The sequence below is a fragment of the Helicoverpa armigera genome, chromosome 21 (assembly GCF_030705265.1).
Source record: "Helicoverpa armigera isolate CAAS_96S chromosome 21, ASM3070526v1, whole genome shotgun sequence".
Lineage (NCBI taxonomy): Eukaryota > Metazoa > Arthropoda > Insecta > Lepidoptera > Noctuidae > Helicoverpa > Helicoverpa armigera.
The window spans coordinates 219,964-246,783 of record NC_087140.1 but is presented as its reverse complement, the minus strand read 5'-3'; the positions used below and the strand labels follow the sequence as shown (position 1 = coordinate 246,783).

General features: G+C 38.1%; 1 protein-coding gene across 4 annotated transcripts in view; it reads left to right on the top strand.

Moving 5' to 3' along the window:
• Positions 1-26,741, top strand: part of LOC110380909 (C-terminal-binding protein) — an 82,783-nt gene extending 56,042 nt beyond the window's left edge. For 3 of the 4 annotated variants that reach the window (XM_064040169.1, XM_064040170.1, XM_049848975.2), the window contains exons 3-12: positions 4,978-5,223; positions 16,133-16,260; positions 19,699-19,958; positions 20,407-20,538; positions 21,641-21,840; positions 22,276-22,375; positions 22,792-22,922; positions 23,229-23,384; positions 23,481-23,714; positions 24,790-26,741. In XM_064040169.1, coding sequence (XP_063896239.1) covers positions 16,178-16,260; positions 19,699-19,958; positions 20,407-20,538; positions 21,641-21,840; positions 22,276-22,375; positions 22,792-22,922; positions 23,229-23,384; positions 23,481-23,714; positions 24,790-24,855 — 1,362 coding nt within the window. In that variant the 5' untranslated portion in view covers positions 4,978-5,223; positions 16,133-16,177 and the 3' untranslated portion in view covers positions 24,856-26,741. The remainder of the gene's footprint in view (positions 1-4,977; positions 5,224-16,132; positions 16,261-19,698; positions 19,959-20,406; positions 20,539-21,640; positions 21,841-22,275; positions 22,376-22,791; positions 22,923-23,228; positions 23,385-23,480; positions 23,715-24,789) is intronic. The other variant, XM_064040171.1, reaches the window with a different exon arrangement.
• The last annotated feature ends 79 nt before the right edge of the window (positions 26,742-26,820 follow it).

The window sequence follows — 26,820 nt, the reverse complement described above, 5'->3', positions numbered from 1 at the left end:
GTTTTGAGACTTTCGGACCTACACAAACAAGCGAGTAAACAACTTTTTTCTTGTTACGTCTCCGTGAACGAAGTTTGCGGTACTTTAGTTTTGTTCGGAGGTTTTTTGTTAATTATGAATGATTATTATTGTAATTAATTCGTATTGTTTCGACTTTTTCCTGTTTGTATCGCAAAAGAAAATTATGTTTTTCATTTTGATGATTATTCAAAATGTTTTTCTGGTTTCCCTCTTTACAAATTTTGTTTTCTTTGGATACAATCACTCAAAAGATTTAAACAACATCCATTAACGTAACGAAAAATATGACATTTTTCGCTTTTTGTAAACTTTTTCTTTTTAACCGAAAACAGTTGAATAACATAATGCGGCTATAGCATGAAACGAAAGTAAATATCTCTATTTATCGTCTATTCTCCTCTATACTCAACCATGATACTTACTTGTTGGCACCAAGCACAATGCATCAATATGTAACTTCATTAATCTCAAGAATGCACGCCACAAACTGCCAAACTATGTAGAATTACCTCGTCTGCACCCACTAACAAGCTAAGGCGAAAGTTTGCCTGTATCTTTGCTTGGTCTATAACAGAAAGCTTCCAGACTATCAAACTCTTGTTCGCTAACCGTTGAATATTCAAATTGATCCGTCTTGTATCCACCTACCGTGATGGAGTGAAATTCGGATGGAACTTCGGAAATAGGTCGCCGTGTAATCTCTATCGTGAGAAATTATGTTCCATTCATCAAAGGTGTGTGGTACATGGACTGATGGTGCCGTTTGGATCAGTAATCAAAGTATTTGATGTGTGTTATCCAATTTGGGATCTTGCTGTACGGAATTTTGATTCGAGTGTTCTGTCAGGAAGGAATCACCTTTCTGTTATCCAAGAGTACTGAGCTGTATAACATTAAAATTTTCGTCGGTTTGAGCAGTTGTATTTTTGGACAATCTAAAAGGTACGACACAGTTTCTCAGGAAAGTTACCTGTTCTGTTTTAGGAATTCGACCTACTTTCTCGAATTCGTTAGTATATTATTTATTCCCAAATGATGTAGAAATGCTGGTACATACTTTGGCCCTCCTGTGGCATTAAAACGTTAATTGTTAACCGTTGGTTCACCTCAGAAATGGAGAATGATTGTATCAATTAAAGTGTGTAATTCTGAACTTACATTTGCTCTACGATATTATGGGACTGTAATTAACGATTTCCGTGAAACAGCTTCGTTTGGTTACTATCCCATTAACGTACTTAATTACTACGATAATTACCCTTTCAAACTACGTGCGAATTTCCAAGAAAAAGTACATTTTCATCAGTCAATCACCACCGTGTATTGAATCAATAAAACCTCAGCACGTACGCTTGTCTAGCGTAATTAATCAAATGGTAATTGGTCATTGTCTTATCCGCCTACATTACTCCTGGGAGCAAAGCAATCAATACCGTCTCAAAGGGATCGCTTGTCAAAGATTATCGTACGCCAGTAAATTATCATGTTTGTGCGACTACCCTCGGAAGGACGAACACAGATATCTGTAATTAAACATCGCTTTCCAATTAACGAACTGAGGCTTACAGTACAGTGTTCCCTCAAAATGCTATCAGGGCCGTACACGGTGAATCAGTGTATCTACTTCGGAAACGGGTCTGTGTCTCTCTCATCTGATAATATCGGCGACTAGTTCGCTGTGGTCGGACAAAGCGCTCGTATATCTCCGATGTTGCCGGTGAAAGGGGTTTTATTTGACGTTCATGGAAAATGGCTTCGCTTAAAATGATCGATTTCGTAAGCGTTTGTTTGAGTTCAGTTTCATGTGTAATTTAGTTATTAGTTCAGTTTAGTTTGCTTTTGCTTAAACTAAGTTCCTAACAGGATAGCCACATGGCTCTAATTATTTATTGCGACCGTTATTTATTATACTCGTTTTGGCGTGCCATATTAATTGTAAAATAATCTTATATTATTAATTAATATCCGTCTATGTGATGTCATAAAAGGAAAGCCACAAGCATCAGAGTAAGCCTTGCCAAAACCAGTCGGCGTTGTCTCTTGGAACAGTAAGTTCGCAAAGCCAACCTCAGCAATCGATAGTCCAACGACCCGAGGTGCAATAACAATTTATCGGTTTCAAGTAACCATCGCCATTCGACGATAAGAAAACGTTTTCCGAACGTTAATTAAACAGATAGCGATGTGGATTGCACACATCTATCTGCCGGGATGGCAATTCGGCCGGAGTGGATTCCACAGTTGAAGATGCATGCGGTCTTCTTTATGCGACCAGGAGCGAAGAGTTGCAGCTTTCAGTTCACTCGAAATTCTCACTACATTCCAGATTTCTTTTCCTTTGAAAGTAGCCAGCAAATAAAACACTGCCTCAGGATGCGGTTCCACTGAGATTGACGAACGGAATAAAACTAAACGTAACGGAATAAAAGCGGCGAGCTCAAACAAAAACGCTCGCGATTTTATTACTTGTAACAGTCACATTCACAGTAATTTTATTTTGTTCATAAACTCGGACACGAAAAGAAAGTACGTCAACCGCAAATTACCGCGATAATTGAAAGTACAATTATTACAATACGGAAATTGAGAAAACCAGTCTCTTAAGACCGACACACGGAAGTACTTATTATCTTCACATCTAACAAAAGGCAGGCCACTCAAACTGATTCATTGTAAAATTGGAAAATAACAGAGTCCATTACTCAACCAGCTGGCTTTACTGACAGCTCAATATCCTTATCAACAGCACTTATCTTATAATTGAACGTAATGTTTTTACAGTTAACTGACTAACTGTTGAAATCTTGGGAACGGTACGTAATCTTACACCGCATATGGCTCAGGGTTGTCCATATAAAACTGTTTCTGATTGATCAACTCAGTCGTGTGTCAAAGTTGTCATGTTCCACTAATGTGCTGTAGCAAACATGAGTCGTTATAAAAGGCACTTAGTTTCTAAAACGTTATGTTGTTAGCTTCAAAAGGAAAGCTTTGGAAAGCTTTTAGAAAACTCATTGTTAAATAGGTTCACTAAAATGTTTTTAAAATACGTTTCTGCATCAACTTCAAGATAGATGATTGTATGCTAATGTTAGCATTCCCCAAACAACGTAAATAAGCTGTAGATACCTAAGCAGTTTTAGTTTCCACTGAAGATAAAATCGGACTGAATAAAAAGTCCATAAAACTCGCAACTTTTACACTAGATCCAGTTTTATTTTTCAATCTGGAAGCGATATGCGTTTAGACAACGCTGAATTCGGAATTGAAAATGAGTCTAAAAGAGCCATTTCTGTGAATTTACATCATTATCTAGGTGTGCTGTAGAACGCTTGTGATATATCTTATTCGTATAATGACCTCCAAGCGATTATATTTGTAGACCGTTAATTGGTAGACACGTACGCTACGTTATTGTAATATCACGTTTGTTATGTCTAAAAACGACTGTTATCATCCCAATTGTCGTAGAAGTAAGTTTAATTACGCAGTGACCCTATGGCGTGACACGTGACGCGATCAATGGTCCTTTCAATTAAAAGTTTGTCGTACAGTTGTGCCTGCAATGTTCAGCCGAGTTGTTCCCTCGTCTCGACAGATGCTTTTTACGGAAATTACAACGGCACATTTGGCTCAGATGTACACGCCTCTCTAGTACACTCCCGCTCACAACTTTCAGTTGCAACGCGAAGTTGATGAGAACTTCGCGAGGAATTTTATGAATCGGTGATCTGTTTGCAGTTTGCTTGCTACCCTGACCTGTTTAGTCTAGTAGTTTCTACTTGTTTTTGTGCTTGTAAAATGGCTTGGACGCTATTTAAGTATATTACTTCAGGCTTACAAAGTTACAACGGCTCGCCTCCGCTCCGTAAGTTGTGCAGTCGCGCACACAAACTTTCAGTTCCGAAGCGAAGTTGATACGAAGTTTAGAGGGATTATGGACGAAGTGATCTCTTTGATTGGTTGCTTGACCTGATTAATTTTGTAGTTTGCGCTCGTTTTTCATGTTTACATAGCCGTGGGTGGTAATTAAAAATAGTTTCGTGTATGTTGCTCATAAGTCTTTCAATTTCGAAATTGATGAAACGTAAGGTTTTAATTTTGTAATTGAATAATGTTTGTAAACTAAATATCAGTTGAAGTAGCTGTCAGATATCTTTTCATTAGTTATTTTAACATTAAAGACCCGACGGAGTTTTTAATTTAGCTAATGAAATGTTTCTGTTTTCGTAATTCTCAGGAGGGTCCTATTCTGACTTTTGTATGTTTAATGTTTTGATGGCTTTAAAATGTTAAAAGGACATAAAGTATGACAGTTCTAGTGTCTTCATGAAAGACAGCTCGTCTGCCAGTATTTAAAGACCCATTTTAACGACGCACATTTCCTATCCCCTTTTGTCGGCTCACCATCTATAGCGCACCAAATCGCTTACCGTGTTTACATACTTGCATTCATGCCGTAATACTGTACGTGTAAGTTTGTAGGGAAACAATGCAGGTAATGCCCCGCGGCACTAAACCGACAATGTTGTGCCGGTCGCTGTTTATAGACCGTAAAATATTACGTCGACGAGATCCCGGCTACGGCCAGACGCGGCCACGTTAAACTAAATAACGACTTAGACCACCAGCGTAATGTACTTTAATGTTATTATGTATCATTTTATACTTTCTGCGGTGACCTTTAGTATCGCTTTGCTAACCTTTCCCATGAAGGTATTTGGACATGACGCATCCTTTATGTCGAAATATATCTAGTAGGATTTACCTTTGGTTTTAAAAGATCTGCTTACGACGCGACGTACAGATCGCGGTTAGCTAAAGCGTTGTAGCATCTAGAAAATTTCGCGAATTTGATTCGACTTGCTCTATTCAGAGAGAATATCACCATTAATTTTAATATGTGCCTCCAAATAAATAACCGAAAAAACTAACGAGATCTATCATTTGTTACAGGTGCAGTGAAAGCATTGAAACGCAGTGATCAGTGAAGTTGCTATAAGCAACGCCGCTACCGTCGTGCCGTGTGTCCATACAGTGTGGTGTGCGTGTGTGCGTGCCGGCTGCCTAGTGCCAGTGACAGTGCCAGTGTGTGTGTGTGCGTGCGAGCGTCCGAAGTGGCGCCGACGCAGGCGTCAAGTCAATGCCGGTGTGCCGATGGAGCGGTGATCGCGGACTGACTACATCACAAGAGCAGCGCTGGTTAGTTGGACTTTCAATCTTGTTGAGTTAGGAATTTAGTTACCCCTATTTACTGCTGTACAAAATTGGGTAAAGAACGACAGAAATCAAACAAAGCAATTAGGATTGCTATTGGATTAGCTCAGCCCTTAAAACGATGTCCGTCCGAAGTCCGATGCTTAGTTAGGTAATAGATCTAATTGCAAAGAGTGTTGCAACTATAGTTGTCTTCAATACCAACCTTGAATTGGCAGACATTGAATGATTAGGATAAGGACATGTTAGGAGGCGTACAAAAAACCAAACCGTACTCGATATCTGGCATTCCACATCAACATGCTGCCAAGTTGATAGCCAAACACCTATTAAAGGAATTTGTCTAGAAAACACTATACCGATCCTTTTAAGCTTGCCTCTGAAATGGCAACGCATTTACGATGCATCTAGTATTGCATATTTATGTCCATTAACGGCGGTGACCACTAACTATCTCGCCTGTCGGCAGCTATTATGCTTAATGCCATCAAATTACACTCAAACAACTTCATACCCGCTTTTGGTATCCGCGTAACTATCGTAGTTACACGTTTTAAACTGAGATGAGGCTTAAGAGCCTAATCATTTATGGTATGGGTGATCCTAAAGTGTGTGATCCTAAAGTCAGTTTTAAAAGCCAAATTCTTGGTCTAATGAAGTTATTGACGTAAATTGATCTAAGCTATGTTAACGCGCAATGAAACACATGGCAAAATAAGATCTTTAAAAAGCTCAAACACATTTCGATTAAGCTCTAAATTGTTATTAGAGCCAATAGTTCAACGACTTTTTAGGCAAAAACATTATCGAGTCTGATTAAGGATGTAGGCGTTCAATCACGGCTAATTGACACATTACGTACTTATTATATTATCATAACGGAAGGCGCCTTAATCAATCACATTAACGGCTAAAAGATTAGCTGCCCTATTAAAGAAAACAAGTTTCTCATTATGATAGTCTGAGAAAAAAATGTTAAGAGCTTACGAGTACCTACTTACCTCCTAATAAAGGTTCTCACTATTAGGATATATCTGAAACGTAGTTTATTCTTTCCTTATAGTAATTGTGAAGTCATAACAATGAGTCACGGCAACTATTTACATGAATGACAATGTGAAGTAAATTTTTAATAAGCTTTTAAACGTTTCTTATAGTTTAATAATAAAAATGTTTCGAACGCATTAGTCCGAACTGGTCCTCTTTATCTTGTGCTAAATGTGGCTTCGGCTCCACTAGAATCAATTTTGGTTCTTATTATTGACAGTAAAATTATTCACTTGTTATCTTTAATCCTACATTCTTTACATTCACCCAAGCTTTGTGAAACAGCCCCATCCAGTCATGTACCACCTGGCAAGTCTGGTGTATACGCCTCAACAACGATAACTTATTGTACACGAGGTACAAACGATAATAATATTGAATGAAGCAATTGCTCACCACACACGATAAAAAACGTGTTATTATTTATTACACACGGCGTGTTTATATTCTGTCTCCTCGCTATGAGCTTATTATCAGTTTTCTTGTGAGACATTGTAATAACCTTATCGTTTATTAAGCTGTGTTGTATTTAAATGATAATTGCATTAATTAGCACGGGTACGTGATATTCGCAGCAGACTGCAAAGTCATTAAGGTCCTATGCAGTGCAATTCTATTAAATTATTGCACAATAAATAGCTTCATCTGTCGACAAATATTGCATGACGGCTGCAATAATCTGCAACTAATGCGAGAGTTGCTCTGACAGCCGGTTGCATAAAAATATTTTGTTACGGAATCGTAAAATGTAAGCGTTTGACGTAAAAGTGAGTGTTGACTGATTATACTTTCATCATAAGTACATGTCAACAGTTCGCGTTGTAAAAATACATAATGCAAAACTTCAATAACGTGTACCTTAAAAGCAACATACAAATTGCTTGAATTTGTCGTCGACCATCTGTATACTCGGTATGTTTGTATAAGCAGTCACCTTAATATTGAATGCATCATCTCGGTACAAAGACCGATACTGGCACTAGACCTTTCCATAATAAATAATAAACGTGGCGTATAAACAGACGACACAGGTGCAATTTAACGAGCATTCGTGTACTCTATAAATATCGCGTCGAGATAAGATAGCCGGCTGTGCCTACGGGAGTCTCCTTGTCTACTAGCGAATCAATAGAAGTTAGTTGTAGAAATGTTTCTATTGGATTTGTTCCATCGTCTAATAATCATTATGTAGATTTCTATACATACAAGTACGTTTTAAAACGGTGATGGTTACTATTGTTATGGCTTTGCCAACAAATAACCAAGGGTTTGTTGAAAATACGGCTTCCACGTGTGTGTGACAAAAATATCTGATACTATTCAAAGAAAACAACTCAATCGTTTAGTCCAAATGTTTCTTTACACGTTCAAATGTATTGTATGCCAGAAATATCCAACAATATCACACTCCCACATAGTGCTACGTTATTACGTTTATTAAATACCAATTACCGTTATTATACAGCACGTGCCAAATACGAGTTGGCAGCTCTCGTTCAAATCGTTAAAGCGTATGCACCCGATAGACACGTTTTCCCTTTCATTTGACATAATTATCATTGTATTACTCGTAACACTTTTTAAGATAACGCCCAACACAGACAGAATACAAATCTAATTAGTTCACACCGCACCTGTGATTTAACATCCTGTCTGATAAATATTTCAATTGAGTTACCAAGATATGATGTTTATCGTGCTATCCAAAATACGTACGATAGTTATTTATATCGCATTAGCTTGTGAACGGACTGAATAAATGCGCAGTAAGTAATAAATTATAAGTTCTATCTATACATTTTCATTCATGTTTATATTCACATCACATGCGTTAATCAGTGACTGTGACTGTATAATTGGTATTAAATAAAGTACAGTGTGTTGTTGCTAACCGATATCGATATAACTACTCCGTGTGATAATCAACAAGAGTGCCAGTGGATAAAATATTTCACCAACATACAAGTATCTCGTGTATTTCTGCAGGACACATTTTCCCATCGCTATTCGCTGGCCTGAATTTATTCGAGTTCCACGCTCTGAGAGCTCTCTAAATATTTCACATACAAGGACAACGTTCTTTATGAGATACAAGAGAAAAATCTCGGTTATACGGCGTTCTTGACCACGGGGGATAAAATATCGCAAGTATAAACCATCAAAGCGCCAAAGGCAGGTCTTTTATAAAAATACTTAACGTTCAAAGAGCGGAGTACTTTATATTTTTGATGATAAAACACGAGAGAATTTCTGCGATACTTTATGAGTTTCCAAAGAGCTTCTCTTGCTCGTTTTGCTAAAAATTATATTTCACAAGTTGGTTTATTCAATTGAGCTTTATCAACCTTGGTTAAATAGAAAAACTTAGCTAAAGAATTTCCACTTTCCATGATGAATTTATAATTTAATTAAAACTAATTCGTAGTCCTTATTTTCTATTTCTAGCAAAACTATCATGATAATTCGAACTAACAAGACAGTCTTATTAAAATGAGTAAATTCCATTTGCTTAATTGAAGGTCGCTTATCCTATGTTAGAAATTATAGTTTTGCTAAATACGGATTACTGGAACTACCCCATATTTGCTGTAATACAAAAGTGAGTGAATCTGAGTATGACAGTCGAATAAATAAAATATTTGACCTAAAACGTTTTTGGTATGTCCTTTGTTCGACCACTTGAACTAGTTTTAGAACGTCCGCATTCTGCACCATGTCGTCCGACATCGGAACAAATATTTGGTGACCTACATAGACTACACATTCGTTTAGAACTTGCAAAGATTAATTTACAAATGTACGGAAAAATTCTGCGTGGGAACACGAGTGTCGAGTTTTTCTTTTAGTTAATTCCACAACGTTTAGCGTGTAATAGTTCCCTTAACTTTTGAGGCCGAGTTCATGGTCGACTATAAAAACGTCAAATCGCTGTTTTATATTTTTTCTAACACCTGCTTCGTAGGTTTGGAGGTATACCAAGGTCAAAGTAATAAAATAGTGTAAAAGTTATTAATCACTTTGTGTAATTTGAGTGAAATTTTCGGCGAGAATTATGTAATAAAACCTTTTTTTACTAAACTGGTTCATTTCTTTTAAAAATGTAGCGTACCTTTCAGCTTTCACCAAGTCAAATGATCCAATAGTTTCTTAGAACCTCACAATAGTCTGGGTGTAATAGCGCAGATGGTATCGTACCGAGGCGAGGGGATCGTGAAAGTTGCTTTTTTATTATTCACCTAGCTCGCCTTGACCTCTAAACAACTCTTTCCAGCTGAGAACGCGATTTAAAAGGTAATGCGCCAGATCATACCTTTTTAAAAATGCATTTGTTTGACCTTGACCCATATAAGTACCAACCCTTCTAGCGGAGATAGTACCGAAGCTGGTTGTAGGGTAAATAATTTTAAAAAAGGCTTGTTGACCTTGAACAACATTGCCATTACACTTCATTACTTTTGGCATGATCGTTATGCATTCTTTTTAAGTACCAATATTATATTCTAGGCATTTCCTATGCATTGAAGATTTTCTCTTACGATCATCTGAACTTTCCAAATCCCAATAATAATATCACAGTAAAGCTTGTGGCACATTGTAGCAGCACGGCAACAGCACGGCTGCAGCACGGCGTCGCCTCGAATTAAGACTACGGCGAGCGGACAGCGCGCCAACCACGCGCCGTCCGCTCGCCGTCCGCTCGCCGTCGGCGCGCCGGCCGCGCGCCGGCCGCGCGCCGGCCGCGAGGTGTAAGCTTGCTGTCACCGCAAACTCAATATTATTTTAAGACGATTATGATTGATGTTATGATTGAACACGACGTAATGACGTTGTTTCGCTGCCGGCTCGGAGTCGGCGCGCAATTAGCACGCCGTCGGCGCGCTGTACGCATGAGGACCGCTCGCTTGCAGCACGCGGGCGGCGAGTCGAGTTGTGTGGAAGCGGTAAGCACGCTGACTGCTCGCCGTTGGCTTTTTCATATTGACATTACGAAATATATTATAATATACACGATTTAATGCTCTAAATTGAATGACAACTTAAATGCTGGTGTGGAGCCGTGCTGTTGCGGTGCTGCTGTAATGTGCCACGTCCTTATTACTTCTCTCGCCTACAAACAGTAACTAATCCAATCTATTTCCTCTGTTGACTCACAATCGCAACTCGAAGGGAAAAAGCAGCTGACACGATTCCTATCTTTCCCATGGCGATAGGGAAACGCTGTGGCTTCCTTATTGACATGAAAATGTGCCGTTGTATGTGACACCGTGCTTCGGTATTGTTTACTTACACGGTGAACTGATACTGTTTCGATAGCTAGTAGGTTCTTGGTGTTCTTGCTTAGATAGGAAAGTACTAGATTGTGTGTGATGTTTTGGTAGAAAGTTTGGTCTTAGTAGGTATAGCGGAGATAAATGGTCGTAGTAATGCACAGTAGACAGATTTGTTTATTGTGGCTTAGGAATATCAAAAATACGATTTACTTAAGGAATATTTCTCTGACTGTTGGTTTGTTTAAAGAAAAAAATAAATAAATTGTGTTGTTGTGAAATATTCAAAGTTGCTAGGGTAATCAATAGTTTTGTGAACAATAGTGCCAAATTCTTTTTTTACCTTTGACGATTGGAGGTTTTAGTCTAGGTACGATATTCCTTAATCCTCCTGTTATCTTGTTAAAAAGTCAGTAATATTCTGTGATCTTTGTTGTTACCTCTGAACCAAAAACTAATTTCTTGCCACAACACCTCAGCCTATCTAGTTTATCACATCAAGTTCACATAAAAAAACACAATCTACTTAACGTGTCAACTTAGCACGTGTTGTCGGCGCCTCAAAGCCCATAAAATTACATGTTGGCCCAATAGATTACGTTCTCGCATAAATAATGTTAGCTCCTAGTGCCTGCGCCTCATGCCATCAAACGTTAATTGAATTTCAAAGTCCTGCGGCACCTTCTGTGTCTTTCTAAATAGCGCTCTGATGATCATAAAGACCTTTTTTCTTTTTATATGCTTGCATTTTATGGTCATCGGTATTAAATTGATGATTTAACGGGTAGTGTTAGAACTGCTTCGTTTGTGGGCATTTGTGGAGGTAAAATTCGCGAGAGTGTTTGATCTTTTAAATTGATTGATATGTGAAATATATTCCCTTTAAGCTACTTTCTTTCCTAAATATCCTTCCCGTTTAAATATGTTTTTTAACAATAATTTCTGAACATATTTATCAACGTACATTATACCATAACTAAGGTCTCACGGTCATTAATACAACAAATTATCCTAAAAAGCTGTGTGAACCAAGTTCTACTGTCATACGTATATCAGCCACGCATCGAGTTATGCAACGGCTTCGAAGGTCAGTCACACACTCGCATGACATGAGACAACTGCACTATACGGCCTATTAGTTCTTTTATACTAGTATTTGTGTAATTAATACCTGTTAAATATGACTTGAATCATGTATGAATGAGGGTGTGCAGCAGCTTTTATTTTTAACTATCTTCAGTTTTTATTAAATCTACTTCTCCAATTGGCGTATATCCTTGTGAATTTATTGTTAAGTGTGCAATAAAGTACAATAAATTGTAAAAGAACTTACCTACGTTTTATTTCATGTGAATAGTGTAGAACAAAATTAATTAGAATACAACGGCCAAGTAGAATTGAAGGCGTGCTATCGATGAATGCACTTTAGTTAGATCAATGATTAAACTTCAAACTAATTCTAATATTAGCCTCTACTACAGCGTAATGGACTTCAACAGAATGATAACAAACGATGTAGACGCTGTGTCTAATAGGGTTTGTGTTTCTATTACAAAGTTTACACATCTTACAGACGTATACGTTTATAATTCAATTCAAGTTGTTTCAATTCATAAATATTTAAAGTAACGTTTTCTTGCACACAAAACAATTAATAGACGGTGGTAATTACATGTAAAAAATTACCTAAGAATCTCGTAGACCTAAGTCTGAAAGTAAGTGTATCAATATAAACTGACAACCTAAATATCCGCTCAACTTGTTCCACAAAGAATTATCCTACCATCTCGTTCGCGTAATAAAATCAATTCGGGCAATGTGGATGGTACAGCTCTCGGTACATAGCCAGTGAGCCACCTACAACATATGTGGTATTGCGATCGTTAAATGTAACTTATTGCCGTATGTGGTGGCGTGGCCGAGAGCCCCGGCTACGCTGGGGGCACTTAGCGCCGCCCCGGGTTCGAGATCGGCTAACCTTGTGCGATATACGATAGTTTTACTCTAGTTTACGATACATTATTGTCGGTCCTTTGGCGATCGCACGATCATTATAAATGTGATCGGTTACAGGCGCTATCGATCTTGAAGACATTAGTAACACTACCGTTAAAGTGATGGTCCCACACGGTTCAGTTCATTTTATTTTGTTGTGGTTTTCTGAGCTGCCAGGGCTCGTTATAAGGCTACGACATGATGTGGACGTTACTAAGTTATAGCTACTTTGTAAGCCGCATAATTAATGTGTCTCCATACCATAGTTGTAATCTCTGTAATACCATTTCATTAACATGGATTTAAATCTTAAAAAATATTTTGAAGAAGAACTCTTTGTGAACTTATTGTATCTATTCTTATTGTCGTAACGTAAAAGTAAGTTTAAGAAAGTTGCAATAAGATCAACTGTTTTATTGGCAGATCTGAAGTCGTCAGATCATCAACTGGCTAGGTCACGACCGTAACATCAATGATGCAGAAATAAACAATCGGTTATTCAATGCAGCAACAACAGTTATGCAATGCCGACATTATATTTTATCAGCAACGATGCACACGGAACGTAAACAGCTGTTTTGTATACTAAACAAACTCGTTTGAATCCCTTTGGCATTCCGTTCACCTTCCGCATTTTGATCGCTACTACGTTTGTTTAGTTGTAATACTGTTTATCTATGTGACTTGGTATTTTACACTGTTTTGCCCAACTCCTACTGGGTTATGCTGACAAAGAAGTCAAATAGTCCCAGGTCGTTGTTCTTCAACAATCTTCAATCGATATCAACTTTTCTCAACTTCAGCGGTTTCGATTTGCCTATATAATTTGTGAGGAAGTCTACTCCACTATCTTCGCTTTATTTATTTACTTTTATTATATACGATTGTCTTTCAGAAGTTTCGAATGTAGGTCAATCGATTTCAGTTGCCCTTTCCACTGAGATTTGTTATGTTTTGTGTGTTTGAAGTTATTAAACTAGAAGCGTATGCATATTACACATGTTAAAGGATGTATTATTTATGTATAGACCAACCTTGTTGCTACGATCGTATATACATATAGAGCAAAGCACTTAACCGCTATGTTAAATGGGTGTTTAGATAATTTGTGGATCTATAATTTATATCTTAGTTTAGTGTCTCAGTTTACATAGGTATGTAAATTCTTAGTGTTATATGTACAAACCTCTTACAATTGGTATAATTCAGCTCGGAGATCAGATCGCGATGGAAACTAATATTTGTAAAAGTTTTGAATTAATATTAGCCTTTACTTAACAAGTAGGACAAAGTTCCTCTTTAATTTTCCAATCCAGTCCAATCCAATTGGCATCTTTGATCATAGATAAAATAATCATTGATATCTGGCCAGCAAACTGTTGTTGTTGGATACGAAGCGAGAGTTTTTAAACTTCTGTAAACTTAATGTTGTATAGAATGTTTTCCTAAGCTGTTACGATCGACCAGCTGTTTTACCCAATTTCCCATAGAAATTCCATCGACCACACTACAAAAGAACCATGCTACTCTTATTATACCGGTTTTTCACACAGCATGCGCCTTTATATTCTAATGTCAAGCGTTCACGATAAAACAAAACGCATAAACCAAACTGCTGCCAATAATGCATTGTATTTAAACGTAAAGCGAGCCATTCAACGTGGGTAGGATGCTTTTGTTGCTCTTGTCACCATTATGCAACTTATTGCAACTATTTTCAATGTATGTCATCGGTTAAGTGTTTTGGTTTTTGTTTCAAGGGTACGAACAATCTAGTGCATAGAATAGGCTTCTTATATTCCATTGTTTTTATGTATTTGTAGTTTAATGTAGTCAGAGAACGAGAATATCACCGGATACGGTTTGCTTAATATAATTAAAAAAAAAACTTGAATGAAATCAACGTATTAATGCAGATATTATGACCCGTGACTGAACTCTAGCATATCTCATAGCTCATCTTGTTTACAATTTACAAGCCATCAATATCCTAAATTACATAGACATAGCATTATTAATAACATGTTATTAACTGCCAACCGGCAGCTAATGACTGCCCAACAACCGCCATGCTTTTATGTGCATGAACCTATCATTAGACGAGTTTATCACTCAAAACCATAGCGTTCGGACAGGTTGCTGGTCATTTATTTACTAATCAAAAATTTGTATATGGCCACCATTAAAGCTGGTATAGTAAATATATAGTGGACTTTTTTGAGTGATTAATCTCATCTTAGATACTAATATTATAAAGTTGGAGAGTGTCTGCTTGAAGGCAATAATCTGAGGAGCTACTGGTCCGATTTGAAGAGTTCTTTCAGTGTAGTCCAACTGGCATACTCCCATGCTAGACTTTTTGTAACGCGATTTTATTGTCTAGTTGCTTGATGTTATTGATTAACTGATTTTCGCATTTAGGTCACTGTATGGTTGACCTATACAATAATTAACTTATTTTGTACTTTATTCGTGTTGAAATACTTTGATTTTATAATAGGTAGCTTTACCTACACTATATTTATTTTATTCACACGTTAAGATATTGTTTTGCCCTTGTAGTCGTGTGTATACGATTAACATGATTGTATTAACTGGTATGAAGTGCAGTGTAAAGTATGCATAGAAGGTATCTCTAGGACGGCACTGACCTAGGCTAGTGCGTATCGTGTTAACCCTTGCATTGAGACTCGGTAACCGGTGCATACAAGGCATAATAAATATTATAAAAGCGGGGACAGCAATTCAATGCTACATAAATTACGATTTTAGAATATTTGATTTTACATACTTTAATTGTGTTCTAGTTTTATGAGATCCTTTGATAGTTGTCTATACGGATATGAATGCATTTGAATTTTGTTATGAAAAGGTTTATGAAATACGTCGGTTAAATAATAATCGTAAAAACAGACATTTTTAAAACATGTTTCTAACTTTGTATACATAGTGATGCTACAGTTTAATATTAACAAGTTATTAACTATTCTAACTTATCGATAATGCTATGTTCTAGTTCCAATACATTAGGTCCATGTAAGTAACTACAAAGTGAGTTACGAATGCGCATTAAATACTTTAACTGAAATACTAGTTTCCGTTCTCACAAAATCTCGCGCTACTGAGATATGTCGCTAGAGAATGCGTCCACCAAAATATTTGAAATGCATTTCCTTAAATGCAATGATATGACTCAATTAACTTTTTAATATCATGAGGTAGTTCATTTATTTATTTTACAACATATTATTTACATTTTAAAATATTAAACTATAATAATAAAAAACATTTAAAATACATATAAAAAAGTGCCATAATTGTTATCGTTGCATATTGTATGTTTAGCAAATGTTCATGTATGTTCATCGCTTTAATGTTATTGATTTGTAAGAGTATTGTGTATAATGTTAATTGCAGAATATGAAAGAGATCGTAAACTCAACAACTCTTTGGGGCTGAATTCCGTAGCAAAATAAAACATTGATATGTTTGTTCGTCCCTTTGCTTAGGGTAATATCGAAGAATAATTATTTATCTTCCTTATCTTTTACTATTGTTGCTTATGATTCTGTTGTGTGTTCCAGGTGACGCGCTGCGTAGCGGTGATTAAAGCGGCTCTGCCGCTTTAAATGGACAAACGCAAGATGCTGCCAAAGAGAGCGCGTATGGATAGCATGCGGGGTCCCATCGCCAACGGACCCTTGCAGTCAAGGTGAATATCGTACTCATTTCAAATTAAACTAGCCGAGTGGCATCGATCAGATACATAATGTCATTCTAATATACAAGAGACTAGTTCCCCTCAATACGTAAACAATGTTAACATGCCCAAATACAGATAACAATTTAGTATACAACCCAAACTAACTCCGTATAATGAAATCACATAATTGTAGAAGCGGCCACTGATTTAATTCAATCACAATCCACAATCAGAAACTCAAACAGTTTACCAAAGATCGAATCTAGCCGAGTCGTTCATCTAATTCGTAAGCTCGTCGCGAGTGAACGCGGGTGGCAACTTAACAAAGCGACGTCCGTCGTCTATTGGGCTCACTCCACTTATTCTTTTCTCGCGCTAATCCTATTTGGTTTCCATCAAAACTTGCCCGAAGGGTTGCCACCCCGCCCCCACACCACTGGCCCGACCTCTTTGTTTGCCACCAAAATCTGTTTTCGTCTGCCCCCGGAAAAGTTTGTTGGAATTCTGAAAACTCCCTCCTTACCCGCCCGGAATTACTTTCCCGTTTCGCCGCCCGAAACTTTCCCCGGCAATAATAATAATTCCGCTCCGCTATGACGAAAGTTTAAATTATTAGTTTAATCGTACTGGTGTGCTTTAATTATTCGCGGCGGGGTCCGGGCGACGCCGGGGGCACGTCCTCTCGTCGTGATTAGCCAACTTGTCCCCGACTGCTATCCCAATCTCTCCTAGTTTCCAATATTTGTCGGTTTGCTTAGAAATTTAATTTGTCCATTAATTTTGGTTTGTCTATTACTAAAGCTAATTGGCAGTTACAAACTTGTAATTTTGCTGTTCGGCGTATCTCTTAATCTAAATTGGAGTACCCAAGTTATTTAGTACTAAACTTGAATGCTTTTAGTGTTGCAGATTTCCTTGCTAGGTATTATCGATTGATTTATTGTGTATTTCGTAGTATTATTCCGTTTAATTACTAAAAGCTATTCATGTTTAGTGTCCAAAAAGATAGCGGTCTTAAAGTTGTCAGTATTCGAAAAAAGCATTGAAATTCTTGTTCTGGTTTCTAATTAAACTACGTGCTATCGATAGAAAGTGACTTTTTGAGATAGACGTGCGTCAATCAGACATCTAAATTATTATACAAACGATAACAGAATATAAATAACCACAAAAAGCAGTTTGCATTAATATCACGCCGATTAGTAAACATTTACATGCTAATATTTTTATATTGATAACTTTTAATTAAATCCCACTTTGAAACGTAATTGATATTCGATACTGTAATTTATTTTGTAGTCGCAGCTTATTTTGACAGCACACGAGCATTATTAATAGATTGATATCTAATTTTAAAATTGATGTAATGATATACCATCCATAATCACAAGAAAGATACATAAATTATGTTAAATAGGTTTAGAATTGATCAGGCAGATTTTGTCGTACCTTCCGTTTGTTCTGTCCTGTCAGACATAGCAAGATACATACAATCAAACAAGCATGAAAGACAAAATAAGATAATAAAAGTCATAAGTTTAAGTATTGAGCAGCTAACAATGAATCACAATGTTTCTTTATAGTACCTCGTCGAGTAATGAATGACTGTAATTAGTTAATTACAAATGAAATAGCTTCGTTCCATATCGCTTCATTCATTGTGTAACTCCTAATGCGCATTTGTTTGTACGCCTACATATTGAATATATCGCGATAAACGAAATCTAATTTCTTTGAGAATAATTTATTATTGGGAAGGATACTTCTTTCCTGTACATAAAATATCATAGCCCTACGATGTTTCGCAATAAACATGGTTGTTAAAAAAAATATAAGAAAGTCAAAGTCAAGTAGATTTCAACTATGTCTTTGATTATTCCATACGTTTGTCCATATTAAATGCAAAGCATCAAAAATCTATATAGAAAAACCCAGGTAGTACCAAGTTCAAGCAATCGAATCCACAGCCCTTAAATCTACAATGTGAGCATTAAAATAGACGACCTCACAGGAAGTTGTTTAACCTATAAACCTAATACCATTCCGTCGGTAAAACAACATGGCATAATCCAAAGTGTTAATAGCTATGTGTAAAGAGCTGGCTTCGTTTGTTTTTGCCAGCCACCGGCAAAAGTTCGTGAAATTGACGGCCAAGCTCCAATGGCGACCCGTTATAAATAGAATGGGAACGCGTTTGCACGTGTCAACGGTCAATTTAGGTTGGTGCTATTGATTTAAGAGCGGAAATAATTGAATTCTGTTTGTTAACGCTTTTTGTTGATCAGTTTTTGAGTTCGGTTCGTGAAAGGGGTGATAGTTGAAATGGGTTACCGTATTTGACGTGAGAAAGTTGTTGTAAACAAACTGAAATATTTTAAACTTACATTTACGCAACTTATATGTATAAACAAAATTACATTCTCAACAAAGAAACGTAAAATAGTTATCTTATTTAATCTAGCTAACGTTATCACATCCAGTTCAGAAGATGTTTATTCTGGCGACTGCATTTCAGTTTTGCAGTTCTGTTTGCTGACTTTTCTTTTCCGTTTTGTCTTTCCTATTCACTGTGCTACTTAGCTCATTCTTGTTTTTTATGATCTTTATTTAATTTACTTACTTACTCTTGGAATACCATCGTATTTGACGGAGTTATGTACCTATTATATTTTTGCTTTGTATTGGTCGTGAGCTAATTTATCACGTACGTATGTATTGTATAACGTAGTATGAGTATGAATGGTTGGTTGGTAGCGTGCTACATTATTAATGTCAGTAAAACATTATTGCCTGATAATGTTCGCGAGCGTTACGTAGGTACTAGGTATGCATTTATCACTTTTACGTTTTATGCAATATCTGCGTCATTGTGAAGTTTTACGATGTTATTTATTTTTTGGGTTACTTGCTATCAACATACTTTCTCTCTACATTGTATTCCTATACTATGAAGAAAGAACTACACAGGTAAAGTCATTTTCTGTGAGACCGCATCATAAATTATGCATTTAGTTCTCGCATATTTTTTAACTTGAGCAAACTGAAAACTTTCAAAGTTTATCAAAGTTTGGAACTTGAAACAACTATAACATTTCAAGAATGTTATGTTATCTTTGAAAATGGTTTTAGTTTAGTTGGAACTTAGTTTTGAATAATGTTGAAATTGTTAAATAACAAGTTTTTTTATATAAAACATTTTTAATATTACCTGGCTGTTGTCTTAAACTATTTGAACCGTTTTTGTTAAAAATATTGACTGAGTTCTGCTGTTATTCCGTAAAGTTCCGTAAAATTCCTACGATACATGGTAATTTTCCAATAATTATTTAAGTGATATAAGGTTAATTCCAACTTGCCCTATTTCTTTAGAGGTCTCTGGAGCATACCTTCTCTCACTCTTTATGAATGTATATGATTTTGCTAAATAAAGTTTATTATAATTTCCAGGCCCCTAGTGGCGTTATTAGACGGACGCGACTGTACAGTCGAGATGCCGATACTAAAAGACGTGGCGACAGTCGCGTTCTGCGACGCACAGTCAACCTCGGAGATACACGAGAAGGTGCTCAACGAGGCTGTGGGTGCCCTCATGTGGCACACCATCATACTGACCAAGGAGGACCTGGAGAAGTTCAAGGCGTTACGGATCATCGTCCGTATTGGGTCCGGAGTTGATAATATTGATGTTAAAGCGGCTGGGGAATTAGGTGAGTTTGGAATTGCATTTCATTTATTTTATTGTGTAAAGGTTCTGTTATGAAATGGTTATAATTTAAAAATACTCAAGAATAATGTCAAATAACTGCGTTTCCTTTAATGAAGAACTTTGTCTGATCTAACGTCCTGCACGATTACTTGTAAAGATGTATTGTCAAATAATTACTGTATCTTGAATTAAGGATAATCTACGACCTGACAGGAGTGATGATTTGGCTACCAAACAGAGAAATAATTTATCCAATAGTATTTTTCCCTTTGGAGATTTTCAAGTACATTATGGTTTCATGTAAATATTTACCGATATTTCAAATAATATTTAGTCTTCTGCCAATGTAAAATCTGGCAACTATGAGCTAAGCTTATCTACTTCTCTTTTTCCCAAATCTATCCATTGTCTTTGTTCTTCTTTAACACATGCTTGTTTAAATGTTCCAGGCATAGCGGTATGTAATGTGCCGGGCTACGGCGTGGAGGAGGTAGCGGACACGACCATGTGTCTCATACTCAACCTGTACCGGCGGACGTACTGGCTCGCCAACATGGTGCGGGAAGGGAAAAAATTCACAGGTACACCTTATTTATTATGTAGATTTGCTCATTATAGATAGAATGTTGACACGAGTAATGTTAAAATTCAATCTCCAATCGTTAAACAGGGATGGGTCCTTTGTTATAATTCACAGTAAGCAAATCAGGTAGATTATAGATAGGTTATTAAATGAATTACACAATCAACATAGTCACTCACTTTCTATAGTGTCGATGTTGAAACATCCGAGAATTTTACTGTTAACTGCACAGCTAATGTGTGCCAGTATTTCAGGGGGAAAACTAACTGAATTCACTAATACATGGGGAAACGATATAACGGTGATATTGGTGAACTAGTTCTTGGTTGTCGTTTGTATTTGACAGTTTAATACTCGTCTTATATTTATAGGGACTATACGTAATAAATAATGTATAATCCTTATTTACACTTGATATAAAACCGATGTCTAAGACAGCGCGTGACAGAAATTGCCCTTGAATTGGAATGGCAATGCGTTATTGTTGTGAATTACTTTACTACGTGCTCCACACGTGTTGGCTATTAAAATAGACATTCTTCAAGCTATTTTTATATTTACTCTACGTTTATTTATAGTAAGCACTCGTTAAGGTTCAACATTGTTGTAGTAATTGTTAACTAGATTATGTATTTTTTTTATAATAATCTTGCGGTTTCGAAACTCGCTTGTTATATGAGTAACGTGGGTTAAGTGTAAACAAGTCGCTTACGCTAATTCCCTTTTTGTTTGTGAATTCAATATTTTTTTGATTTTCTTGCTCACTTTCGTTTCCAAGAGACATTTATTACAAAACGTAGACTGACGTTTTTATTGATATATTGTCCTACGAGTCATGTATAAATGTTAAGAAATGCGCCCGGCACATTACCGACAAGTTCGGGACTTGGTGCCGAGGACACGTTCATGTTTGCTTTTAAAGTCATAATGTTTACTTGATATCTGAACTTGCTAATGCTGATGAGTCTATGGTACATTTCTACCACTGCTATTTCTCCACCACCCAAAGGTAGCCTGGGAAAAAACGTCCAAGGCGTTAAGTCCGCCTATTGTACAAAATGTATACAAAGTATTAAATAAATAAATAAAATACATTCCAGGTCCGGAGCAAGTCCGCGAGGCGGCGACGGGCTGCGCGCGCATCCGCGGCGACACGCTGGGCATCGTGGGGCTCGGCCGCATCGGCTCGGCCGTGGCGCTGCGGGCCAAGGCCTTCGGCTTCAACGTCATCTTCTACGACCCCTACCTGCCCGACGGCATCGAGAAGTCGCTCGGCCTCACCAGGGTCTATACGCTTCAGGTGAACACCTTACCATTTTCAAAGGCATCGCCGAAGAGTCACGAAATACCCCTTGGAAAATAGGCTTCTATTTTTGTCAGTGAATGAGAAAATGAGAAGCACTAGATAAAGCAACAAGACGTATTAAGGGGAGACCCTGTTCGAGAAGTAGTTAAATTCAGACTAGACGTTAAATCGACGCACAAACAATAAATACATGTCGATGTGTCGACCTTTTTCGTCATCCTGCCCTTATGCCAATTTTATTGGAGGGGAGACATATCTTTTTTACTTCCAACTGCCGTCATATCATATTGGGAATACTATCATTTCACGGAGAAAATGTGTTATTTTTGTACACTTCAATCGCTCTTTATTTAAGCTCTTTTACATGCTGTTGGTATTCTATGCAATCGAAACTGATTTGTTTTAACGTGTATATTTTCTTGTTTCCAGGACCTATTATTCCAGAGTGATTGTGTATCATTGCACTGCAGCTTAAACGAACACAATCACCATCTCATCAACGAGTTCACTATCAAACAGATGCGCCCAGGTGAATAACGTTTAATTATTCAATCAAATATCAATGTTTGCTCCCTTCAAACATAAAAGTATTTTTGTGAGAGACATGATGAACTTTATGCATGTAGCATAAAGTTGAAGCTCAAAATCATTAATTGAAACTAGGCTAGTTAGATTAGCACTTTTTCACATCAAAGTTGCAAAAGGATGGCACCCCCAAAAACACCTCGCCACTTGCAAAAAAAGTGGCAAAGAACAAACATCCGAGTAACACAACTGTCTGTACATATTGTTTGTACTATTATGTGACTGGAGTTCATGGTACAAGGTTAATACTCCTTAGGCCGCTATCTCATTCATACTTTACGAGCGGCGCTGCTTCTTCAACGTCTTGGTGCTTTATTGGTGCCATCGTCCATGGAATAAGGTGTATGTTTGCATTCTTAGGCGCGTTCCTGGTGAACACGGCGCGCGGCGGGCTGGTGGACGACGAGGGGCTGGCGGCCGCGCTCAAGCAGGGCCGCATCCGCGCCGCCGCGCTCGACGTGCACGAGAACGAGCCCTTCAACGTGTTCCAGGTACACACCCACGCTACACCAATATTATATACATGAAGCCATATGTTGTATAGGGAAGAAGTTTCCCCGGGACGCGGGTGAAACCCCGTGAAAAAGCTAGTCATTAACACACTTATATTAGCTTCACTTGTAACTACATATATGTAATAAAATTTGGAATCTTAATTTGGCCCACTTCCCGGTCGATTAGGATAACATTTTTTGCACAAACTTCTTTACAAATTCAATTAATTCAAACCAATGAGTGAGTGCTAAAAGCGAGTATTTTTAGTTTTTATTTTATTGTAACATTGTTATTACGTGCAGGGTCCGCTGAAGGACGCGCCGAACGTGCTGTGTACGCCGCACGCGGCGTTCTACTCCGACGCGTCCGCGCAGGAGCTGCGCGAGATGGCCGCGTCCGAGATACGACGCGCCATCGTCGGCCGCATCCCCGACTGTCTGCGCAACTGTGTCAACAAGGTAACGTCATCCCGTCAGTCTTGTGCTCAGAAGTATGATTGTCTCTTTGCGTTGTAGTGGTTCATGATGTGTAACGTTTGTGTTGTGTTGGTGCAGGACTACTTCCTGGGCGGCGGCGCGCTGCCCGGCGTGCTGGGCGGCGCGGGGCTGGCGGCGCCGGCGGCGGGCGCGGGCTACGCGGACGGCATGAACGGCGGCTACTACACGGCGCAGGCGGCGCACTCCACCACCGTGCACGAGCCCGCGCCCGCGCCCGCGCCGCTGCACGCGCCGCACCCGCCGCTCGCGCCGCACACGCCGCAGCCGCCCATCTCCCTGGTCAGTGCCGTGGTAATGCGCTCAACTACATACTCCCGCAGCATGTCGCATAAGAACCTAGCAACCCATCCAGACGGAGCAGAGCAGAGCGAGGCTGAGCTGTGTAAAAAGGTAGGAGTTTCCAGGGAAACGAAACGAAGCTGAGTCTAGCAGAGGTGCTTTGTCCCACTGAATATTCCTTCGACGAGATGCACTCGCAACTCGCGCGCCGACAAGCGTCGCGCGTGCGATGCTGTGCGAAGCGGAGAGAAAAAATCTCACCCAGATATTGTTTTCCTTTGAAGCGGAGTAGGTAATAGATGTGTATTTCAAGCCAGGCGATTGGTGAATCGTGACACACCGTTGCCCCGCTTCGCGTCATTGGAACCACAACCTATTTTTTTATCACCCGTCTAGCCTTTTCCCAATTCAATTGCGGTTGGCTTCCAATCTCACGTGATACTAAATACCAATATTTTAAAATAGAGCGACTTTTACCACGTAAACAACATTGTCAATGTTAAACCCGCCTTCCTAGGGATTCACTTCACGTAAGTTGTGCTATCCTGGTACCGTTGAGCAATTGCGTCGGGAGATTGGAATACTTATGTAAGTAATCCCCAACGGCTATGTGAACCCCCAGTGAGTGAGCAATTACACTGACATATTGACAGGTATTTACGCTGTTCTACTACTTTACTGTTTAAGATTAACCACATTCATTTCACCGCTGTATCTTTCCCATACCCAAATGAAACATAGTCCACGTCCAGCGATAAGAGTGTAGCTTGCTAACACTGAAGGAATTAATCAAATCGGTTCGGTAGATTCGTAGCCTATTAAGTGCAAACAATCAATCAAATATTCAGCTTAATAGTATGGGCAGCCAGGCAACAATTTTTTTTTTTATTTTTATTAAAAATTTCCTAGATTATATCAATCTTCACCATTATTTATTAACATTTATGGCTGTTTCCAATATTATCATACTATCGATGGATTTCCTAATTTTAAAGTATTTTTATGGACCTTTTGTCAAATTAATGAAGTCGTTCAGTAAAATGTTAACAAGAATTGAATAATCAACGGTTATGTTTGTGTGTTACAGCCAATCAACACGTCGGACCCGGCCAACCACCAGTTGAACAAGCAGGAGAGCTCCGACGTCCACTAGGCGACACGATGCGCTACGTTACAGTACCGTGATCACGCCGACCGACTAAACAAACATACAAACAAACAATAGTTTTATTGATTCCATCGCAATTATGTCATAAGTACCTATGTCGTAAGCCAACGAGTGATATAATATTGTAGTCGCGGCGTTTGCATAGAGGCGACACAACGCTTTATTATATTAAATAGTAAATTAGTGAGTCTTAGTGCGTCCGTACGATCCGCGGCGAGTGAGTCTGTCTGTCCTGTTGCAATCTGTTATAGTCAAATATGTTCCTGTCACGGAGTGCACAAGTGGAATGCTAATAGCTGACCTTGATACACATTCACAAGGAATACACAGTGACAAAACTTCACTAATTAACTAAACTAGATTCTAAGGAAAACTATGGCACTCCAATTGTTTTCAACTTCGTGGTTTCATAGTCGATTTCATGTTACTGACAATAAAGCGACGAAAGCAAAAGATTTCGACACATTCGACTATTTGAATAAGAAGCACTGGTGATAAGCGCTGAACATGTTTTATATACGTCTGGTAAATGAGACAAATAATATAGTTAGTGCATACGGCTTGCAGAGATGTTGCGTGTGATTGTACACAGTTTTATTTCAGTGTGATTATGAGATTCCTTGTAAACGCGCGTCTCGATGCAAACGTCGCGCGATATGAGCGAATACTTGATTCTGTGTTTGTATTTGGTAAGTTGGGACAGCTATATATAGATACTGTTATGGTAAAATGCGTGTTTTGATCGCGGGCCGAAGCGTGTATGTGCAGAGTGTTCTTGTACGTGTAAATAATGCGATAACATGTCGATACCACAGCCTACTTCACGCAGTCGAGCATTGCTCAGTTGTTCAGTGAAACAGGGTGTTTCCAGCTGACAAAGGCAATGAACCACTGTGTGGAGTAGTTTCACCATGTCAATAGTTAGACTAAAAAAAAGAAATAAATGTACATGAGATTCATTACGCTTGCGTAACATCATATTTCACGCACAGTTAAATTAGCGGCCGAATTTGTAATCGGCATTTTGTAAAGTTTTTGCTCAAAGACAATGTTGGATGTATTCAAGTGGACAGTTAAAGTCGATTGATAAGTTATTGTTGCATAATAAAGAGGTACACGTTTACATCAACGCCTAATAATGATAGTGCAAAAAGTAAATAGACTAGTGTAATTATCGATATTTGTAAGGCGTTAATGTAAACTTGAATAAAGCATGCTTCCTCGTTTGCCCTGACCCGGTCAGCGGCAGAATAGCTTGTGATACCAAGCTAAAATGTACAAATGGACTAAACGCTAATGTTGTATGCAAATAAGTTGTCAGTGAGTGTGTCGCAGTGAGATATTATCGCGTTATTCAGACGTATCGTGGAGAGTGTCGGCGCTGGAGTATACTGTGTACTAGCATACGTTCGATGCATGGTCCCAGCTGGTCTATAAGCATTTGATCGCATTTGTTTGTACCCACGCGGCCGCGGCCCGAGCGCATGCATTCGAACTGTTATTTTTAAGTAATCAACAAAAGGACTGTAGAATTCTATCATCACACTTTATTAACGAGAAAACGGATGTCTTCGTGTTTCTTTTTTTTTACTTTGAAAATGTACAAAATCATCCTTTCATTTGAATATTTTTTTTAAATAGAGTTTAAGTGACGAATTTGTACATGAACATGAAAGAACACCATGATATAAAATTTAGAACCGAAACGCAATAGAGGGGCGTCGCCCCGCCCTGCACCCGTTTGACAATCGTGAGAATTGGTATTTAAAAATTAGTATTTACTTACATTTAGTTTAATGACAAAAACAATGTGTATATTTTATGAGAAAGTGAAAAGTTCTTAAATAAAACTATTGTTTTCGGATTAATTACCTGGGTGTTTTATTTATTACGATCATCAAACAAATGTCAACCTGTCTCTTCAGTTCTGATTGACTACGTCGCTACATA